Genomic DNA, 20,546 nt, shown 5'->3' with positions numbered 1-20,546 from the left:
AAAATAATCACAAGATTCTATGTGAGGTCAATTTTAATATTTTAGTGAGGGAAAAAAGAGATTCAAACAGTTGTAAAAGAAAAATGATGCCAACCAACTACTTAAAAGACAAACAGGATCACAGTTATTGTAAAGAAAATGTTATATGACTGCATTTTGAAATACATCTGAAGTGCATATAATGGTCAGAATGTATGTATCCTGACAGGCTCCCTCAGCTGAGTGCAGATGACTTCGTCAATGTAAAGAGAGCTGGCCTTCATATCGACATCCTCCTCCATCCTCAGCTTGCAGCGCACTACCGCCCTCTGCTGCTCCTGTGACTGAGTTGTTTCCTCACGCAGTCTGACAACACAGAGACAAAAAGACATTGCATAATGATGTGTGTCCCCTGCAGTAATATCCCCAAATACTGCACACGGTCATGAGGTTTGAGCTGTGCAGCACAAACATTTTACATCTGTTTTGTTGCAGGCCATACTTCTTGATGTGAGAGGTGAGGTGCTGGATTTCAGTGAGGAGCTGAGCCTGGGCTAGATCGTAGCACTGCTCCTTGCCGGGCCTTTGGAGACGCATAGCCAGCCGGGTATTTGCCAGATTCAGGGAATGCTCATTCTCTGTGATGGCCACTTGCAGATCCTCTCTGAGCCTCTCCTGGCTGAATATCTCAGACAGAATCTAGAGGGAATACAGGTGTCACATCAGGGGCAGCCAAGATTCACAATCTGCAGTGAAATTATTTCAAACTAATTCTACTATGAAGTTAACATTCTAACGGTGTGTTCACACCGTAACATTTCATTAGTCTGTTCCTCTGTTGTAACAAGCAGATATATGTGTCTTTGCACTGCACACATAAGGTTAGCTTGCTAATACACTTTGATAGCATTAGCTGTTTACATTGCACTCTATCCTCTCATCAAAATATGGTCACCTCTGGGACCAAAATACTAAGGTACTGTGCAAGGTGCTACTCTTGAGGCCTCAAAAATGCAAATCCAATGATGACACCACAGTTGCTATGTCTGTTTTTTTAATGTACACTCTATAATTCAGTTCCTCTGCACTCTGAATCTTTGATCTACTGGGGACAAAGTTTGATGTGATTCACATCTTTTTGGCACTCTGACTAGAGGAGAGCCCTCTGGTTACATGCAGACACATTTTGCTCTGCACATGTTGATTCTTCTGGAAATGAAAACTAAAGTGAGAGGTTTGTTTAGCAGTGTACCTGCAAATGTGGACTTTCAGCGACACTCTGACTGAAACAGAGTTTTGAAGTCAGGGAGTAACCACAATTATCTGAGGCCAACAATATCAACAATGTATGCATGCTTTTAGTCTACAAGAGGATGGGCCATTATATTTTAATAATCATTTTGCTGATGCAATGACATAAAAAAAAGACTTCATGCTTCTTCATGCTTACACTTACTGCAGGGTCAGTTTGAAAACAATGCATGGCCCCTGAATGCATCATATGAAGTCAATCATACAGTTACTGTTTTGAAACGATATGAGGTATAAGGACACAGTCCATGAGTGTGTATGCACACACAAGGACAGACTGTTGTAGAGAACAGCAGATTGCACAGGCAACTTTCTTGGAAACCACACCTTCAAACTATGTGAGTAATGTGTTACAGGAAACCAAAGACAATAAATAGACAAAATGAAGTAGGAACTTGTGAGGCTATCTATGAAAGAACCAGTAGGAGTTTTAGACCATCAGAGTGACGTTTGGCAGGCCATCATTCTTCCTAACTATATAAATATAAAGGCCTGACTTAGGTCACCACAACACGTGCTAACTTTAAAGCAGAACAGAAAATGATGTGAAACCAGTCGTTAATTTAATACCTGGCAGAATGATAAACACAGCATTACATCTGCTTCCTTGTATATTACAACAAGCATGCAGTCTAACAAACCTCCCTGCCCTACCTCCGGCAGTTTCTCTTCCATCTGGCTCTTGGCAGACTTGATTTCCTGGATATGTGTCTGGAAGGCAGTTGTTGTTGCCTGGAACTGCTTCTGCATGTCAGCAGCTGTCTGCTCCAGGACAGACTGCACCAGGGCCCTCATGGACTCAGAGTTGGTCTTCTGGTGCTCTGCTTTAGCTATGTTGATATCTGAAATGTTCTCCCACTGCTTTGGAGTCACTGTCAAGCTAAGAAAAACCAAATGACGCAACTATCTTTTTAACATTTCTTGACTTTCCTTTTATGCAGAAAACTTAAGGAAATTAATCACAGCATAAGTTTAGACCTCAAGTAGGAAAAAACTAATTCATGTCTGAAAACTGTTTCTACATGTTTCTGTGTTAAACAAGAGGTTCACCTCGGCAGACTGGTGCTCTTGGTTGTGGACAGCTGCAGGTTACCGATGGAATGGGTGGTCATTACAACACAGGAGTTGTCAATGTGCTGAGCCTCAGATTTCTCCTTCAGATCCTTCTCTAAATGGTACTTGGCAGATCGGTTCAGTCTGGAAAAAAACAGCAGACTTTCACTTTGGTTGGCTAGGTAGCAAACCCAAAGCCTCTGTGTGCTTTTATGATGCCCTCGAAATCAAATTGAACCCAATTTTCTTACCGAATTTGTTCACTCATCTGCTCCACTGTACGCTCCAGGAGGGAAGCCACTCCTTTGAGAACCTCCTGCTCCTTCAGCAGCTCTCTTTCCACTTCATCCTCCACCCTCTCAGCCGGGAAGCGTTTCATCCTGCAGATCATGAGCCTAATGTTACTAGGAGGTGCATCTTTACACAGAATTAGGGCTCACATTAGCTTCTTTAAAATGTATGCTTCAATCATTTCCTGGACTCTTTGGTACCATTATTATTATAAACTTGTAAACGTTTATAATAATTAAAAAAAATATTGCCTCACCTCTCCTCCAGACAGAGAACAGTGACTCTCAGAGGCTCTTTGGTGCCCTCCAGAGCCTTCACAACACTGCTCTGTAAAGTCATAAGAGCATCAGTCTCCAGAATGACCTCCTCCAGCTTTAGCTGCAATTCTTTTATCAGAAACTGGATATCTCTGACCCGCTGATCTGGACAGCAGAATTTTTTTTAAAAAAGGAAGAACCATTACAATTCACCTCCATAGTCTTTCATTCTGTGTTAAATATTCATTTTTGCTTACCGAGTCTCTTTTGATCATCATTTTGCATGCGCCGCCATGCTTTGTCAGTCTCCTGGATCAGCCCTTTACACTCTGCCCTGAAGAGCTCAGAGTGATTCAGCATAACTTCAATGTTTTTCAAATCGGGTCCCACACCCAGCAGGGAGCTGTGGTCCGGGAACGACATCGTTCTCCACTTGGTAGTGAGTATGAGCAGGAAGGAGGAACATTAACAAGGAAGTGGAAAGAACTGTGGCTGCTGATTGTTACAGAGAAATTAAAAAATAACACCAGAGGAAAGTGCCCATGACACTCTGCTGGGTCTACTGAACACCAGCTGATCGCCTCTACTGGAATACCAAACACTTAATATCACCCTGTACAACTGCACTGCTGTGAAAAGGAGTCTTGGCCAGCCCTGAGTAATCTAACACTCATCATGTCTGAACCACCAGTGTTCTGCTTCAGAGAAGTCTTGTGTTAATGCAGCCTGAGACTGTGTCCTAAACAATGATGCAAATGCATACAGCCTGTTTTCTGTCCTGTCTCCCTCCCCTCTGCATTAGCAGATGGATTTTCATAGTCAGCCGGCCATTAAAAAGTGAAAGAACAGAAACACAGTCAAAATTAAAATAACAGCTTCCGTTACCCCCCCCCCCCCCCTCTCCCAAACACACACACACCCTCCCACCGGACAATTCAAAACATACCAGTAAAAGAGTAAAACGACATGGCAAATTTCCATTTGAAACAACACAGGGTGTATGCCAACCCCAAAATTACTTGCCCGCTGTTCAAACTTCAATCTGATATCACAGTTTCCGACGGGTTAACTTAACAAACGACAGGAGCCTAGCGTTTATGATATATACCTTCTTTGGTACAGCAGAAAACCACCAGAAGAGTACGTTTCAATGTCCTGTACCTTATGCAGGAGTTAGGCGAAACAAGTGGTTACCATAGCAACGGCTAATAAAGCCTCATCAGACGCCGCCACCGGAGTACTGTTACATAACAACACTCAACTATGGAGAACCGGAAGAGTCACACGCATCGAAATAAAGCGTTTTAAAAATGTACTGTGCAATTAAGATTATACATCAGTAAAATAGATTTTAAAATAGATCAGATTCAGTTTCATTTACAAATTCAGTTTTAATTTCGTATTTTTGTTTAGGCATTAACAAAATAAATTATTGTTTAACTAATAAAATATAAGAGTAAATAATATAAATATTTCAAATTTAACGGATGTTATGATTTAATAACGAATTGTGCCATAAAACTAATTGTGCAAAAAAAATCGAAATCCTAATTTTAATAAACATTTTTGAATTCCAATTTTTTTTTAAAAAATTTCAAAATATTTTAAAGATGTAATTTATAAGTATTATATAATAATATAGTAGTAGTATATATATATATTATAATATATAATATAGTATATAATTTATAAGTAGACTTAAGGACTTAATTAGGAATACAGATGTTTGTTTGTTTTTCTGACATTTTAAAGGGTGATCCCACTCCTTATCGATCCCTTTCCTCTTAGCTATCGGATTAACTATCATGATTCAGCTTTAAGATTAACTACAGGACTAGCTACGTAATTCACTAATAAAACTCATTAAGGCAATGGTGTGTGGTATATGTGGCAAACGTACAGACATTCTTTACTTTAAAATTAGGTCTTTAAAGGATGTGTGTATCAGATACTCACAATAACTTCTGTTGAGAGCTCCAGACGATTTTCTGTGTACAGGCTGTAATCAGCTGACATGTGCTGCTACTCTTCGGAAGTTTCCTGCTCTTTGTGGATTTCCAAAACTGAATTTAACAGAATGTAACCTAAAATTTAACAAGCTAACCTGGCTGATTTCCATTATACTGTTTATCCTAACTTTATACTAGGCACTAAACAGGTACAAAGGTAAAAATCAGTAAATAAAACTAAGCATTATCGGTGTAAATTCAGAATATCTCTGCTATATGTGACAGGTGAGACCTGAGTCTGGGAACTGCCCCTGGTGGGCGGAGCTGGTCTTTGCTCCTTTCATAAGCTCAGGTGTGGGCAGCAAACCTGAAGCTGCCAGTGCTTGGTCCAAGTTGGGCAAGTTGGTGTTTTTAATTTCTTTCCATGAAAGCTTGATGCGGGTCCCCCTAAACTTCTGTCAGAACGGTAGGTTACACAACAATGTACCACTTAAGCTCTGGTTGTTGTGGCCGAGGTTTACAGTTATTTGCACCCTTGTAGGTGGGAAACATTGCGTTCCCGTGAGAACAGTGTAGTGGACTTCACCGCCACTGAGGGGCTTGAGCACCCGCCCCTTTCCTGATGTGTGCCCTTCTGTTGAGGCAACTTTAAAAAAATGTTTTATGTGTGTGGGCGTGCGGAGTCCTGTCTGTGCCCCTCAACAATAATATATACTATTAATCACAGTTTTGCTAAATAAAAGGATCTGGCTTGCATCAGTCACATGATCACTATTAACCAATGATCGCCCTTTACGGCAGAACGCGCTGGTTACGAGCCGGGAACGAGCTCACAAAGAGCACGCGCATTTTTTGCAGTCCGGAGCTGTAGGAGAAACACAAGTTAACTCAGAGACACAGACTGATGCGACACAACCAGTAAGTAGGTGTACAGCGTACACTGTAGTGTGTAGCACACAGGAGTATTGGCTTATTACGTACACGTTGGTGAGCTGTCTTGTGGCAACTGACGAACTGAAAGAAATGAGCGTGCTGTGTGTGCAACAGCGCGACAAACATTACCTGTCCTTTTATTAACTGCACAGGTAGTGCTGGTCATAGCTGCTGGCTACCTGGGTAAGGCTGTCATGGGTCTGTAGCTCTGTCACCGTTTTAGGGAACATATTTAGTTTTAAAGTATTTAGAAACGTATTTAGTTTTAAAAAATAATGTAAGGATTCTCGATCAGCACTGTGATGCCCATAATATATACAATATTCTGAAGAAGGTCTAAAATGTCACTGTGTGTGTGTGCATGTGTGTGTTTTATGTATATGGATGGATGGATGGATGGATGGATTTTTTTAAAATTATTACTCATGATATAACATTGTCCAGACATGAGGAGGAAACAGTAGGAGCTGTGTGAGGCTACTAAAGGCAGTGCTATTGTCAGGCTCAGGAGAGACTCGGAGGCAGACCGTCACTTAAGTTCACAATTTATTTACACACAGACACCAGGTGCGGATATATACAGGTGAGGGGGCACAGGAAGAGGGTCTCCAGGGAACACAGGCACGGGGAGGGGACGGCTATGTACACAATCCTTCACTGAAGCTCAGGTAGCTCGACTCCGGCTTTTTAGCTCACCAAACGGCGGTCCTCAGGCTGGCGAGAAATCTGGCACAGGAAGGAAGAACAGGTAAGTTGCGGCACGAAAGAAACTCGGGAAAAAGCTCAGATTTGCAAGGACACTAACGAGTGTTACACAATAATCCAGCGAAGAAGCACTCTCAGCAGCCGCCTTAAGAAGTGAATGAGATGAGACGATTGTTTGCAGGTGTCCGAGCCAGGGGCTGGAGCCGTCACGAAAGTTGCTATACACTTTGATCCTTAATCCACTCTAACCCTACAGCACTACAGATTGTAGAGGAAATATCTTTTTACTGCTTTCATTTTTGTGTGTGTGTGTAATAATCACTGGTCACACTATAAGATTGTCATTGGTCACCTCCATTAGATTGATATAAGTTTGTTGTTTAAAGACTGGTAAATAAAGGCTTCCATCTAATGTGTTAAACCCAAAGTAATGAACCCATTTTTAAAATGTAAGGAAATTACAGTAAAAGTACAAATATTTTGTCAAGGGCTGGAAGGAGCCAACACAACACAGATCTCACCCAGAGTTTGGCCATTAGACGGCCTTCTCCTCTCGGACTTCTCCTGCCCAAAAAAGGCTCTCGATCAAAACATAAACAGACCATCCGTAGTAAAGGCAAAAGAAGCTGTCCTCAAAAAAGAAAAATTCCATCTGCTACTCTGGAGTTGTCACCTCTATTGTATACACTGCTCGAACACAGTAAAGCTGCAGGTTGTGGGAATGACCCATCATTTTTTATATAGGAGGTCTAGATTTATGCCAGAAGTGCATTGCCATGCAAATAATTTGTATTTACTCAATATGTACTTACTAAGTACTACTGTTAAAAAGTAAAAAAAAAAAATGTTTGCCTTTTTTAAAATTAAAACCACTTTATAGAGAATCACAACAGTTACAGTGTAGAATCAATGTCATTTATAGTGACAAATGACAAAATGTTTTGAAAAGAATCTCACTATATATACAGCACAAGACTTTTAAGAGTATTTAACAAAAGCACGTTTAATTTTTCACAGGTTGTACAACCACAATGGGGCACATGTTCACCAAAATGCAGCAAAGCTTCACTATCTTATCCAGAAGGGTCATCTCTTCAACCTCACATGGAAGAAGTAATATGATTGGCATGGTGGTATATTTGAGGCAGGGATTTTGGAGTGCCCCATGTGTAGCGTCAGAATTTGTATCGTCAATTTCACAGGCTGGTTTGCCTGCAATAATGCCAAATAATTATCAACTCTATAAATAGAACATAGTTCTGCAAAATCACTCACTAGGGTGTTTGTTCTAATTTGCTATGACCTCAGAGTGCATCGAAAATAAAACTAATACACTATAAAGAGTAATATGAACCTTTTAGAACTTACCCGAATGAAAATGTCTAGAACACACCAACAGATATCTGGGGATGGTAGTGAACTTGATATCAGCTCGTCTCACAGCTGCTGTACAGGATGGATGCCTTTTTTCCAGGTGGGAAAACAATGAAAAGATTGAAAGTTTATTCTCTTGCCGATCGTGCAATCTAACATTACAGCCGACCACACAGCAAGTATGAACCATAGCTAATGTTATTCAATTCAATTTTATTTATATGACTATGCATATTTACTACATGAACGCATTTTCATCAAGTCATGGATTGCAGAATGTTCTGCTACTGGAGGGGGAGTTACATTCTAGCTATTAATAAATACAAAGGTGCTTTTTCTCCATTTTCGTTCAGGTCTCTACTGATGAATTCTCAGATTGTACGGATTATGAAGATAAAGACTATGTCCCAGATTCATGTGGCAGTTCCTCTGACACAAGTCTCCATAGTGTGGACATGAAAATCACAGAATCTGTGGTTCCCCAAAATACGTTAAATGACATGGCATTGGAGACGGCTTCAGGACACAGTGGGAAGATCACCAGTTCAGAGAAACCTACAACATTTAGTTCGTCACTGAGAAGTAGCAGTCACAGTACTTTGGTAACAAGCCGCAGTTTTGATTCATCAGGGGTCACATCACCTAAAGACAGCTCCATAAAAGTCACATCTTTGCCAAACACGGAAAGACAAAGCAAGTACAACAAGAAGCAATACTGTCTATATTGTAAAAAGGCCATTGCTAAATTGGCAAGACACCTTGAATCTGCCCACGGTAATGTGCCAGAAGTTGCAAGCGCCTTCAGTTATGATAAAAGATCCCGCGAAAGAAGAGATTTGTTGCGCTCTATTAAGAAGAGGGGAAACTTTAACCATAATACTACTGTGGGAAACTCGGGTGCTGGAGAAATGGTTGCTTGTCGAAGACCCACTACTGCAACAGGATCTGAGGACTACCGTCATTGCAAATTTTGTCAAGAAATTGCCTATATGCAAGAAATTGCCTTTGGAGGCATGTGAGAAGGTGCCCTCAGAGGTTTAATGAGGAAGCTCCCTCTGGGCAAAGACGGATGCATCTGCAATTACCGAAACCTGATCAAGTTCATGAAGCTGTATGGAAGATTGCATGTGAAATGAATCAGGATGACATCTCCTTGGTAGTAACGAGTGAAAGAGAGTGAAAGATTCTTAGCCTTGGTGAGTCACTGTACAATGGCAGGAAACCAAATGAGAGAAGGAATGATTACATACGCCAAAAAATGAGACAGATCGCAAGGTTATTGATAACCGCCAGAGCTATAACACCTTTGAAGAGCACAGAAGACCTTGTTATGCCTAGTAACTTTCCCCATGTCATACAGGCAGTCAGAGCTGTTGCTGGTTATGAGCTGGAGAGCAAATCATATAAAACCCCATCCTTGGCTTTGAAATTGGGACACAGTTTGGCTAAAGTTGCAAGCATTGTGCAGTGTAAAGCCATCATTGCAAATCGCTATGATGTTGCAGAGTCAGCCAAGCAGTTTTGCCACTCTGTATGAAAAAAAGTGGTCAGAGTCCATTTCAGCTGCTGCACTGGGCACACTTCAATTTCAATTCAATTCAATTTTATTTATATAGCGCCAAATCACAACAAAAGTCGCCTCAAGGCGCTTCATAGATACAGAGAAAAACCCAACAATCATATGACCCCCTATGAGCAAGCACTTTGGCGACAGTGGGAAGGAAAAACTCCCTTTTAACAGGAAGAAACCTCCGGCAGAACCAGGCTCAGGGAGGGGCGGCCATCTGCTGCGACCGGTTGGGGTGAGAGAAGGAAGACAGGATAAAGACATGCTGTGGAAGAGAGACAGAGGTTAATAACAGATATGATTCAATGCAGAGAGGTCTATTAATACATAGTGAGTGAGAAAGGTGACTGGAAAGGAAAAACTCAATGCATCATGGGAATCCCCCGGCAGCCTACATCTATTGCAGCATAACAAAGGGAGGATTCAGGGTCACCTGGTCCAGCCCTAACTATATGCTTTAGAAAAAAGGAAAGTTTTAAGCCTAATCTTAAAAGTAGAGATAGTGTCTGTCTCCCGAATCCAAACTGGAAGCTGGTTCCACAGAAGAGGGGCCTGAAAACTGAAGGCTCTCCCTCCCATTCTACTTTTAAATACTCTAGGAACAACAAGTAGGCCTGCAGAGCGAGAGCGGAGCGCTCTAATAGGGTGATATGGTACTACAAGGTCATTAAGATAAGATGGGGCCTGATTATTTAAGACCTTGTATGTGAGGAGCAGGATTTTGAATTCAATTCTGGATTTAACAGGAAGCCAATGAAGGGAAGCCAAAACAGGAGAAATATGCTCTCTCTTTCTAGTCCCTGTCAGGACTCTTGCTGCAGCATTTTGGATTAGCTGAAGGCTTTTCAGTGAGTTTTTTGGACATCCTGATAATAATGAATTACAGTAGTCCAGCCTGGAAGTAATAAATGCATGAACTAGTTTTTCAGCGTCACTCTGAGACAGGATATTTCTAATTTTAGAGATGTTGCGCAAATGGAAGAAAGCAGTCTTACATATTTGTTTAATATGTGCGTTGAAGGACATGTCCTGGTCAAAAATGACTCCAAGGTTCCTCACAGCGTTACTGGAGGCCAAGGTAATGCCATCCAGAGTAAGAATCTGATTAGATACCATATTTCTAAGATTTTCAGGGCCGAGTACAATAACCTCAGTTTTATCTGAATTAAGAAGCAGAAAGTTAGCGGCCATCCAGGTCTTTATGTCTTTAAGACATTCCTGCAGTTTAACTAATTGGTGTGTGTTATCTGGCTTCATGGACAGATAGAGCTGGGTGTCATCTGCATAGCAGTGAAAATGTATGCTATGTCTTCTAATGATGCTGCCTAAGGGAAGCATGTATAATGTAAACAGAATTGGTCCTAGCACTGAACCCTGTGGAACTCCATAATTAACCTCAGTGTGTGAAGAGGACTCTCCATTTACATGCACGAATTGGAGCCTATTAGATAGATATGATACAAACCACTGCAGTGCAGTACCTGTAATACCTATAGCATGTTCTAATCGCTCTAATAGGATATTATGATCAACAGTATCGAACGCTGCACTGAGGTCTAGCAGGACAAGCACAGAGATGAGTCCACTGTCAGAGGCCATAAGAAGATCATTTGTAACCTTCACTAAAGCTGTTTCTGTGCTGTGCTGAGCTCTGAAACCTGACTGAAACTCTTCAAATAAACCATTCCTCTGCAGATGATCTGTTAGCTGTTTGACAACTACTCTTTCAAGGATTTTTGATATGAAAGGAAGGTTGGAGATTGGCCTATAATTAGCTAAGACTGCTGGGTCTAGAGATGGCTTTTTGAGTAAAGGTTTAACTACAGCCAGCTTGAAGGCCTGTGGTACATAGCCGATTATTAGAGATAGGTTGATCATATTTAAGATCGAAGAATTAATTAATGGCAGGACTTCTTTGAGCAGTTTTGTAGGAATGGGGTCTAAAAGACACGTTGATGGTTTGGAGGAAGTAATTATTGAAGTTAACTCAGAAAGATCAATTGGAGAAAAAGAGTCTAACTTAATATCAATGGTACTAAGAGTAGCTGTAGATAATATTACATCTGTGGGATGATTATTGGTAATTTTTTCTCTAATGATAAAAATTTTATTTGTGAAGAAGTTCATGAAGTCATTACTAGTTAACGTTAAAGGGATGGTTGGCTCAAAAGAGCTCTGACTTTTTGTCAGCCTGGCTACAGTGCTGAAGAGAAACCTAGGGTTGTTCTTATTTTCTTCAATCAGTGATGAATAGTAAGATGTTCTGGCTTTGCGGAGGGCTTTCTTATAAAGCAGCAAACTATTTCTCCAGGCTAAATGATGATCCTCTAGATTTGTGACACGCCATTTCCTCTCCAGATTACGAGTCATCTGCTTTAGGGTACGTGTTTCAGAATTATACCACGGAGTCAGGTACTTCTGATTTGAGGCCTTAGTTTTCACAGGAGCTACAGTATCCAGAGTCGTACGTAGTGAGGAGGTGAAATTATTAACAAGATAATCGACCTCTGTTGGGGTAGCGTTCAGATAGCTACTCTGCTCTGTGTTGGTACAGGGCATTGAAGATGATAACAGTGGGTGGATTATATTCTTAAACTTAGTTACAGTGCTTTCAGAAAGACATCTACTTTGATAAAGTCTACTCTTCACCGCTGTGTAATCAATTATTGTAAAAGTAAATGTTATCAGGAAATGATCAGACAGCAGAGGGTTTTCAGGAAACACTGTTAAATGTTCCGTTTCTATGCCATATGTTAAAACAAGATCTAGAGTGTGATTAAAGTGGTGGGTGGGTTCTTTTACATTTTGAGAGAAACCAATTGAGTCTAATAACAGATTAAATGCCATGTTGAGGCTGTCATTTTTAGCATCTACATGGATGTTAAAATCACCCACAATAATTATTTTATCTGAGCTCAGAACTAAATTAGATATAAAGTCTGAGAAATCAGACAGAAACTCTGTGTAAGGCCCAGGTGGACGATAGATGATAACAAGTAAGACTGGTTTCTGAGTTTCACAGCTGGGGTGGACAATGTTAAGCATCAGGCTTTCAAATGAATTAAAAGTCTGTCTTGGTCTTTCATTAATTAATAGGCTGGTGTGAAAAATTGCTGCCACACCGCCCCCTCGGCCTGTGCTTCGAGATTTCTGGTAGTCAAATGGAATAAACCACAGATTTTGCCATTTACACAGGATGTGTCACTGCTGCACAAGTTTCTTGCTACTAAGTCTGCAATGTACATGAAGGACCTTGAGGAAAAAACCCAACAGCACAACCTTCGGAAATCTTGCTCAAGTGACTTAACAGGGTAGTGCTATTTAACAGAAAAAGGCAAAGAGAAGTTTCAAAAATGGAGCTCCAGGTTTTTACATCCTGGAATCGCACAGAGTTGCATCCTGATATCATGATCGGCCTAACTGAGTTTGAAAGGAAACTTGCAAAGCACTTTGACAGAGTTGAGATTCGTGGTAAAAGGTCAAGAATGGTACCTGTGCTTCTCACACCTGACATGATCGCTGCAATGGAGCTCCTCGCAAAAGCCAGAAGTGAGTGTCAAGTCCGCACAGAGAATGTGTACTTGTTTGCACGCCCAGGTGTCCTTTCCCATTACAGAGGCTCTGACTGCTTTCGCAAGTATGCAAATAAATGTGGTGCAAAGTACCCAGAGGCCCTTACCTCAACAAGATTGCGGAAACAAGTTGCCACTTTGTCCACAGTACTAAATCTAAAAGAAAATGAAATGGATCAACTTGCCACCTTTCTCGGACACGACATCCGTGTCCATCGAGAATTCTACCGGCTTCCAGAGCCAGAGAGTACCCTGCGGCTTGCAAAAGTCAGCAAACTGTTGATTGCAATGGAGAAAGGAAAACTGTCTGACCTGCAGGGGAAAGGGTTGGATGACATCACAATCAATCCTGATGGTGAATTCTTTTTTTTTTTTTAAAACATAGTTAGCTTTGAATATAACATTTGTGAATGTTCAGCAGATTCTAATATAAATATTTTGTCTTGACTATTTTTCCCCAACAAGATGAAGTAGTTACAAGTGATGATGATTCCAGTGGAGAAACCATCACTGGTATCTTGACTTGTCCAGTGTGTGACAATATCTTTAAGTTATGAGACTGGAGACAGCTAATAGGTTCCTGATAGTCATGTTAGATGGGCTTAAGGGACAGCAGTATATACATTAGACAGAATGGTAGACACCATTCATTAATATGGTACTAAAAGATCTGGATACATTGAAGTCTGGCAAAATGCATAAATAAGCAATACAAAGGCAAATATTAAATATAAGGATTAGGAGGTCCACTTCTGTGAGATTAGGCACACAAGTTGAGAGGTAGTGCATGCAAGTAATGTGTTGCTAGGGAGATGCCTGAGTATTGATGAGTATTATTAGTAGATTATGTTCACATGTAAAATATTCATATCAAATGTAAAATTACACACTGCCCAATGCTGACTTTGCCTACAATGCAAACAAACCAATTGCATGCATTAATTCTCATATTTCACTGTTACTTTTCAAAGGCTCAAGGACCAAGAATTCTGGGAACCAAAGCCGCACACTTTACTCAGCTTCCCTGGACAATATGGAGGTTTCTTCTGCCTCAACCACCCTGGACAATATGGAGGGCGCTTCTGCCTCATCCACCCTGGACAGCAAAAACATCAGCAACACTGCACCAAGAAAGGGTAAAGGCACCCATATACAAAATGTTTTAAGTGAATATACTTGTTATCAATGGACATGTTTATTCTTTTCAGGCATGACACTATTAAGAGCTTTTATCATAATCCGTTTCATCTTCTTTGATTCCCAGCAGAACACAGCACTTCAAATGGTTCATCCCAAGCATCCTTAAAGGAGCATTAAGCAATATCTTTTCACTGCTAGGTGTGCCGTTGTGCACTGCCTGCAAACCAAACCAAAGTCTATGGCTGAAGATCAACACAGAGAGAGGGATTGTGACTTCATGCTGTACTCCAGATTAAATTACCCCTCTAATTCTTCACATAGCCATTTTTAATTCCTTCAACCTAAGTGTGATGAATTGTGCTTATTGCTCCTTTAAAGTGCTCCAGTAGAAAGCAAGGTTTAAGAACATTTTGTATTCACATTATAAACTAGAATGTTTTCTCTCTTATCTTACATTCGCATTAAGATATTTTATTTTGTTTCCATTTATGACAGCTGGGAAGGCAAGGTGCAAGTGGACAAATGATGTGATGCAGGGCTCTCAAAATTTCAAAATCCCTGGTAGCCCTTCAGGCAGGGACTCTTCAGTTTTTGGTAGCCCAAAATAAATGTAAGTAGCCCGAATAAAAAAGAGAGCAATTTTTTGATTGATGTTTTGTTTCCTTTACAATATTATACATTAAAGTATAATATTGTAAAGGAAACAAAACATTAATCAAAAAATTGTTGAAAAACAAATTACAACATTGTATTACAATCATCAACTCAAATACTTGGTTCTAATTGAACAGAAATTTCTATGAACTTGTAAGAACTGTGTAGAACATGAATCAGTCTGTGTCATATCCTGAATTTGAAATTTCCACTGAAGTCACGGGTAAGAGACAAGTGGAACCAAGATCTAGGCCATTTGCTTTTTGAAGTTTGCAAAGACTGCTAAATTTTGCCAGTGGTAGTTCACTCTTTGCAACATAGTACGCTGTTCTAAACAGATTTTTCAGGTTTATTTTTAGTATGTTATTTGCAATTGGTGTTTGTTCTGGGAAAGATATTGCAGACTGAGCAATAATGCATTTCTTGCATTGCTCATGGGTTCTACTGGGGGCCTTTCTTAAAATGACTGGTCCCAGTAACAAAGGCGCTTGTCGACTCAGGAATCGAGAGAAAACCAACAACACACCCGGAGGAACATTATGTTATTTACACGGGTGCACATAAGTGGTCTGCATGTGCGCATTCGCTGTCAAAATAAAAGACGCGCACCAGATAAGAAGTTGCAACGCGCGTTTGCGTCCATATAAAAAGCACTGTTTTTGTCCGCTAGAGTGGGATTTTCACGGCACATTCCGCACCACATCTCTGTGCGTTCATCATTTGTTTGAAGCCAGCTCACCTCCTGCAACCACTTTTCCGAGAATACGTGCTTCTTTTGTAGTTCGGACTCCTTCTGACATTTCTTTGGAGGTGGAAGAACACCAAAGTAATTGCTTAAAGGAGCTTGCTTCTTCGACATCTTTAAGAGTTCTAAACAAATGTCTGTCCTCCTCCAGAAAATCTTATATATGCAAACACGCGTTGCAACTTCATATCTTGTGCGCGTTTTTTTTATTTTATTTTGACAGCGAATGCGCACCTGCGGACCATTTATGTGCAGCCCCGGTTATATAGCTCGTCATATTGCAGCCACAGAAATTATTTTGTCCATGAAACCATAAAGCTGCACTTTCTTTTCGCCTTATAGTCTGATTTGTCATAACTTTTCCGTTTTGTGGTAAGCTTTTCTTTGGCTGTCACTTCTTCACCCTGACCTGTCTTATTTGGCTCAGCAGAACTAAAATATATATCCTGCTGCTTTTACACACACACACACATAACGGTCAGCGATTCTCTGCGCGATCAACCTCTCACATGTTTAAGCTTGCTGCGGGAGATTTCACTTGTCATGTTTGCATAGTAAGCTAACGATTGATAAGACGATATCAGAGGAATTGGTGCGCAAATTATCATTACTCACCAATCAGTACTGTCGCTCTCTATACACAGTTCACCCGATTGCAAAGTGAAAGCAAAAAACAAGCGCAAATTCAAACGCGATTTCAATATGTCACATATTGACAGTGGCTCACCGATGCCAATGACATAATTACCCAGCTACATTTCCGAAAGAATGCAAAAACATTGACATATATTTTTCCTTCCTACCATAGCCCTACGGGCAGGGCAGAGATAGATTTTGGTAGCCCGACTGGAAAAATCGCTAGCCCCGGGACGTCGGGCTAGCGATTTTGCGAGCCCTGTGATGAAGTCAAGCTGCAAAGTACCTGGCAAAAAGGAATGTGACTCCTGCATCCAAGCAGAACCGGCAGCTCTGAAAGGCAGAGACTGGGTTGCCGTAAAGTATTACATTCACAACAGGATCATAACATTGAAAAGAAAGATGAATAAATAAAATTATAAAATGCAGGTTCAGGAATGCTGCATCAGTTAAAATTAACTTTATTTTCATTTTATTTTTTGACTTTATGTCTGTTGGGTTAGCAATGACTAAGTTACTCAGTCCTTTCTCCTGGTTTTTGTCATCATAAGTTCATACTCTGTTTTCAGTTTAAACAAGCAAGGGAGATAGTTTGTTACTCTCACAGTTATTTCAGTATTGCAGGTCTCTGCATTGCATTGTTCTTACCCATAAATCTGTTTATTATGGGTGCATTTTGTAATTAAAAAATAAGAAAGGCAGATAATGTTCCATGTTTTTATTCACATAAACATTCACTGCAAAATGAATTAATGCAATACAATATTAAGACTTAAAAAGTAGACTGACCACATTTTTGAGCTATGTCTCTTTTTAAGTCTCTATACAGCTCAGATTTACTGCGTTGTATTAACACATGAATGTCTGATATTTCTGTCAGAAGTTACCTGACTGGACATCATTACTATTGTACATCTATGCCTATTATATTGTAATTTCAAAAACCTGTAACAAGAGCCAAGCTGAAAATACAGACTCTAGCCTTACCTGGTCCTTATAAGTCATGTATACTTGAAAAAATTATGTGTGTATCCATGGGCTTCACAATTCACCTAAACATGAAATATCAGTGTGTGACCTTATGGTACTCATAAGTCACATAAACCTGACAGTGTCCTCACAAGTAGCAGTAAATTCAGGTTTGACCAAAATGTAGCCCTAGCCAAAATCTCAACAGATGGGCGTGTTCCTGGAAGCATGGGTCAAACTTTCTGTGATTCCCATGCCTGTAGGACCTTTGGAAAGGCACGTTCCCATTTGTCAAATTTTTGTCATACGTACTGATATATCACGAAAACACGTATGTGTGTGTGTGTGAGAGAGAGAGAGAGAGCTGTGCATGAAGTGTGATTTTATCATGGTGGAAGCAAAACAGCAAAAGTAAGAGGGAATTCATGACGATGTTTATGTGAAGCGTAGTTTGGATCTTCTTTTGCTGCTGGTTCGGCCAATATTGTTTGGAGAGAGATAAAACTAACAGCTCTAGAATCAGCGCAAAAAGGACGTAAACACAAAGCGCGGACCCGCCGAAACATCAGAATCAGCGAGCTGTCGGCTTTCAGCCCCGAGCGTGTCCGTGCCGTCGGGTGAGAAAGGCGACATCTCACTGATTCTGATCTGTCGGCAGGTCCGCGCTTTGTGTTTACGTCTTTGTGCAGAATCCGTGTTCCTGCTCTCATTTACTGTTTTAGCTGTTTGGTGGTTGTCGAAATTTTGTGAGGTTTAACGAGATTCTGGCGTTTTGGGCAAAATAAATTTATATAAAAAATCGATTCAGGATTTTAATGAATCGATATCACGTTATCCAAGCCAGAATCGATTTTAATCAATATATCGATTATCAAAACCCACCCATACTTGAAAGCCAGAAATTCCACTACCTTTTCTTTCTGCTCCCATATCTTTTAAAGGTAATGTAGGGAGTAAAAGTTAAAATTTGTCAGAAAAAAATAAATACTCATGCAAAATTATTAAAGTTTTCTGATTCTGAAAATACAGATGCCTGAAAATTAAGTACAGTAACTAAGTATTTTTACTTTGGTACTTCCTACCTCTACTCTCTGCTAAGGTATTAGGATCACAGTGGAAAGTTTAGAATTGTTACCTTGTTTTAAGGAATGAATACAATGATCAAAAGTGCTCAAATACAACAACTCAGACTTAATAAACAAAAAGAAAATCAGTTCAGCCCAATAAATTTTATTTGCAAAGTGCCAGTTCATAAGAAGCTGCTTCAAGGCACTTTATATTGTAAGGTAAAGAAACTACAATATTACAGAGAAACCCCAACAGGGGTCAGAAATGTCACAGACATACTGCATTAGTATTATTGATCTGAAATCACACAAAGAACGTAAAAGCCCAGTAGTATTTTTTTACTGTAAAAAAAACCCCACAGACATGTTGAGTAAATTTTTATAACTTGAAATGCAAATATCAATTGTACATTTTGTAAACATATACAACTATTTATATAAAAATGCAGCCAGTACACCTGCCGTTTTTTGTTTTTGTTTTTCCATTTTGTACAACCATTAAAAAATATTACTAAAACTAAAATGAGAGGACAATCAGGTGTGGCAATAAGATGCCCCACAAATATTGTGTGCCAGTAAAAAAAAAAGTTTGTCCACCAAAAGACAGAGGAGAACAGCACAGGGATTAACCTGCAGGCCTGACAACAGAAGGTGCATCACTCCGTTGGTTTTCTACTTCTTGACAGAGTTTACATTGCAAATGTGCCTTTGTGATCATTAGTGCCCTCACTGACACACAAAACAAAACGACTACACAACAGAACAACTACACAAGACAACACAACACACTAACTATACACTCCACACTAAACGTCACAAATCTCCCACATCTAAAAGCTCTCTCACTCGCTCACTCTGTCTCGCTGCCGTTACCGTCACCCCTAAACTTTCCCCTCTTCCTAAACAACCAAATACCCACATGTTGACTTTTTTTTAATTGGTCGATATGGTACATTTTTCCACCGATAGGAAAGAGGTGGCTTTTTTCCCCTTTCTTTACTGTTTTCGCGCTGTCCTTAAAAAATGCTTAAAACATACACACACAAAAATGTGGCGACAGTATTTATCATAACTCTGGATTTACTGGCCTGTAATTAAAATTTAAAAACTTTGAAGTCCAAACTTTCAATGTGGGCTGAAATAGAGACTCAGCGTGGCTGCTTAAATTAGTCATGTGATTTGGAGGTGCACCTTCCTTCCATTTCCAGAGTGTAACCACCTGTGTAAAATCCGAAATTCCCATGGTGTTGCTCAAAATATGCTCTGGCACAATCATAAGCATCGCTTGCTACTGAAAACAAGAAAAAAAGCAAATGAAAGCAGGTACACGGATTCCACACAAAGACATAAACACAGAGCGTGGATCCGACGCATCAGAATCATCATAAATGTCGTCATGAATTCCCTTTTTACTTTTGCTGTTTTGCTTTCACCACGATAAAAATCAGACGTCATGCACAGCTCTCTTTCTCTCTCTCTGTACTTCAAGAACAGTTTCCCATCTCAAATCTGTTTTCTGCATTATTCATTCGCTTATGACCCACCAGTCTACCATTTTATACAGCGCTGTCGGCCACTGTCTTTTTCTTTTCTTTTGTTTACGCTTACGCTTTCAGACAAGAAAGCGTAATTTGTGCTGTTCAATACTGAAGAAATTTAAACTTTTTAAAATTGTGCAAAACTGCAGAATATTTTTAAGGTTATCTGCTATAAAAATCCAGGCCAGGAAAATCTCCTTCATGTTTTTCTGTGTTTTACTCTCAGTTACTTTCACGCAAAGGCATCTGCTGTGATGTTCACAATTCTGATGAAGTCTCACATGTATCAGTACTGATAAATGATCAGAATTATACTCAGCCCTAGTGAGTAGCCTAGGCCCGACAGAAGTGGATGTAGCTGTGGGTAATAAGAAAAGATGTAAAGAACTATTAACAACTTTTTTAAGTTAAGGCCTGATCCATCTGAAATTCATAGGCAGTGCTCTGACACAGTGCCATCAATCTTTGAACACTGAAAAAGCACAGTGTATTCAGAATACACATTATATGCTGCAATAAATGCACTGCCCAAGTGTCCCCTCTCCTCACTGCCTTTCAGCAAGAGACAGCTGCAAACATGTCGTCAGAGGACTCAGAGATGATGATTAAGTTTAACATTTTCTACAATATTGCCAAAGCACTTTAAGTACAAGATCGTTAGTTAATCATTCACAAATGAATATTGTCTGTATGGACTGCAATCCCCCCCACCCCCAAAAAAAGTGCACATGTAAAACTGTGGTGTTAAGGGATGCGGTTGAAAAATTTGAGTGCGCCTAAGTTTTGTGCCGCACCGGTGCAACTGT

General features: G+C 40.1%; 2 protein-coding genes across 4 annotated transcripts; one reads left to right on the top strand and one right to left on the bottom strand.

Moving 5' to 3' along the window:
• Positions 1–15: 15 nt before the first annotated feature.
• On the bottom strand, positions 16–4,151 carry tekt1 (tektin 1). Of its 3 annotated transcripts, XM_085479163.1 has the most exons (9): positions 4,000–4,151; positions 3,371–3,386; positions 3,149–3,316; positions 2,891–3,056; positions 2,595–2,723; positions 2,341–2,487; positions 1,945–2,170; positions 482–678; positions 16–345 (listed from the first exon to the last, which is right to left on the bottom strand). In XM_085479163.1, the coding sequence occupies exons 3-9, from the start codon at positions 3,312–3,314 to the stop codon at positions 186–188; spliced, it is 1,191 nt and encodes a 396-aa protein (XP_085335289.1). In that variant the 5' UTR covers positions 3,315–3,316; positions 3,371–3,386; positions 4,000–4,151; the 3' UTR covers positions 16–185. The 3 variants fall into 3 exon arrangements, with proteins under 3 accessions (XP_085335289.1, XP_085335290.1, XP_085335288.1); XM_085479164.1 differs by lacking the exon at positions 3,371–3,386 and having other exon boundaries at positions 3,149–3,323; positions 4,053–4,151; XM_085479162.1 differs by lacking the exon at positions 3,371–3,386 and having other exon boundaries at positions 3,149–3,323; positions 4,000–4,150.
• An 8,429-nt stretch (positions 4,152–12,580) lies between these two features.
• On the top strand, positions 12,581–14,783 carry LOC146693349 (uncharacterized). Its single transcript, XM_085479160.1, has 3 exons — positions 12,581–13,346; positions 13,963–14,127; positions 14,627–14,783. Exons 1-3 carry the CDS (start codon positions 12,773–12,775, stop codon positions 14,737–14,739), a joined length of 852 nt encoding a protein of 283 aa, XP_085335286.1. The 5' UTR covers positions 12,581–12,772; the 3' UTR covers positions 14,740–14,783.
• The last annotated feature ends 5,763 nt before the right edge of the window (positions 14,784–20,546 follow it).

Source organism: Copadichromis virginalis, linkage group LG14 (assembly GCF_057382275.1).
Source record: "Copadichromis virginalis isolate Kocher_CV1m ecotype Utaka linkage group LG14, C_Virginalis_male_GT1.1, whole genome shotgun sequence".
In the NCBI taxonomy this organism is placed as follows: domain Eukaryota; kingdom Metazoa; phylum Chordata; class Actinopteri; order Cichliformes; family Cichlidae; genus Copadichromis; species Copadichromis virginalis.
The sequence above is the reverse complement of the archived record's forward strand: the minus strand, read 5'-3'. Positions and strand labels throughout refer to the sequence as shown.

Coding starts and splice junctions, on each gene's coding strand:
- tekt1 (XM_085479163.1), bottom strand. CDS start 3,314: ATGTCGTTCCCGGACCACAGCTCCCTGCTGGGTGTGGGACCCGATTTG. Junction 2,488..2,594: donor CAGATGAGTGAACAAATTCG/GTAAGAAAATTG, acceptor GTTTTTTTCCAG/ACTGAACCGATCTGCCAAGT. Junction 2,171..2,340: donor AAGAGCACCAGTCTGCCGAG/GTGAACCTCTTG, acceptor GGTTTTTCTTAG/CTTGACAGTGACTCCAAAGC.
- LOC146693349 (XM_085479160.1), top strand. CDS start 12,773: ATGGAGCTCCAGGTTTTTACATCCTGGAATCGCACAGAGTTGCATCCT. Junction 13,347..13,962: donor CATCACAATCAATCCTGATG/GTGAATTCTTTT, acceptor TACTTTTCAAAG/GCTCAAGGACCAAGAATTCT. Junction 14,128..14,626: donor CAACACTGCACCAAGAAAGG/GTAAAGGCACCC, acceptor CATTTATGACAG/CTGGGAAGGCAAGGTGCAAG.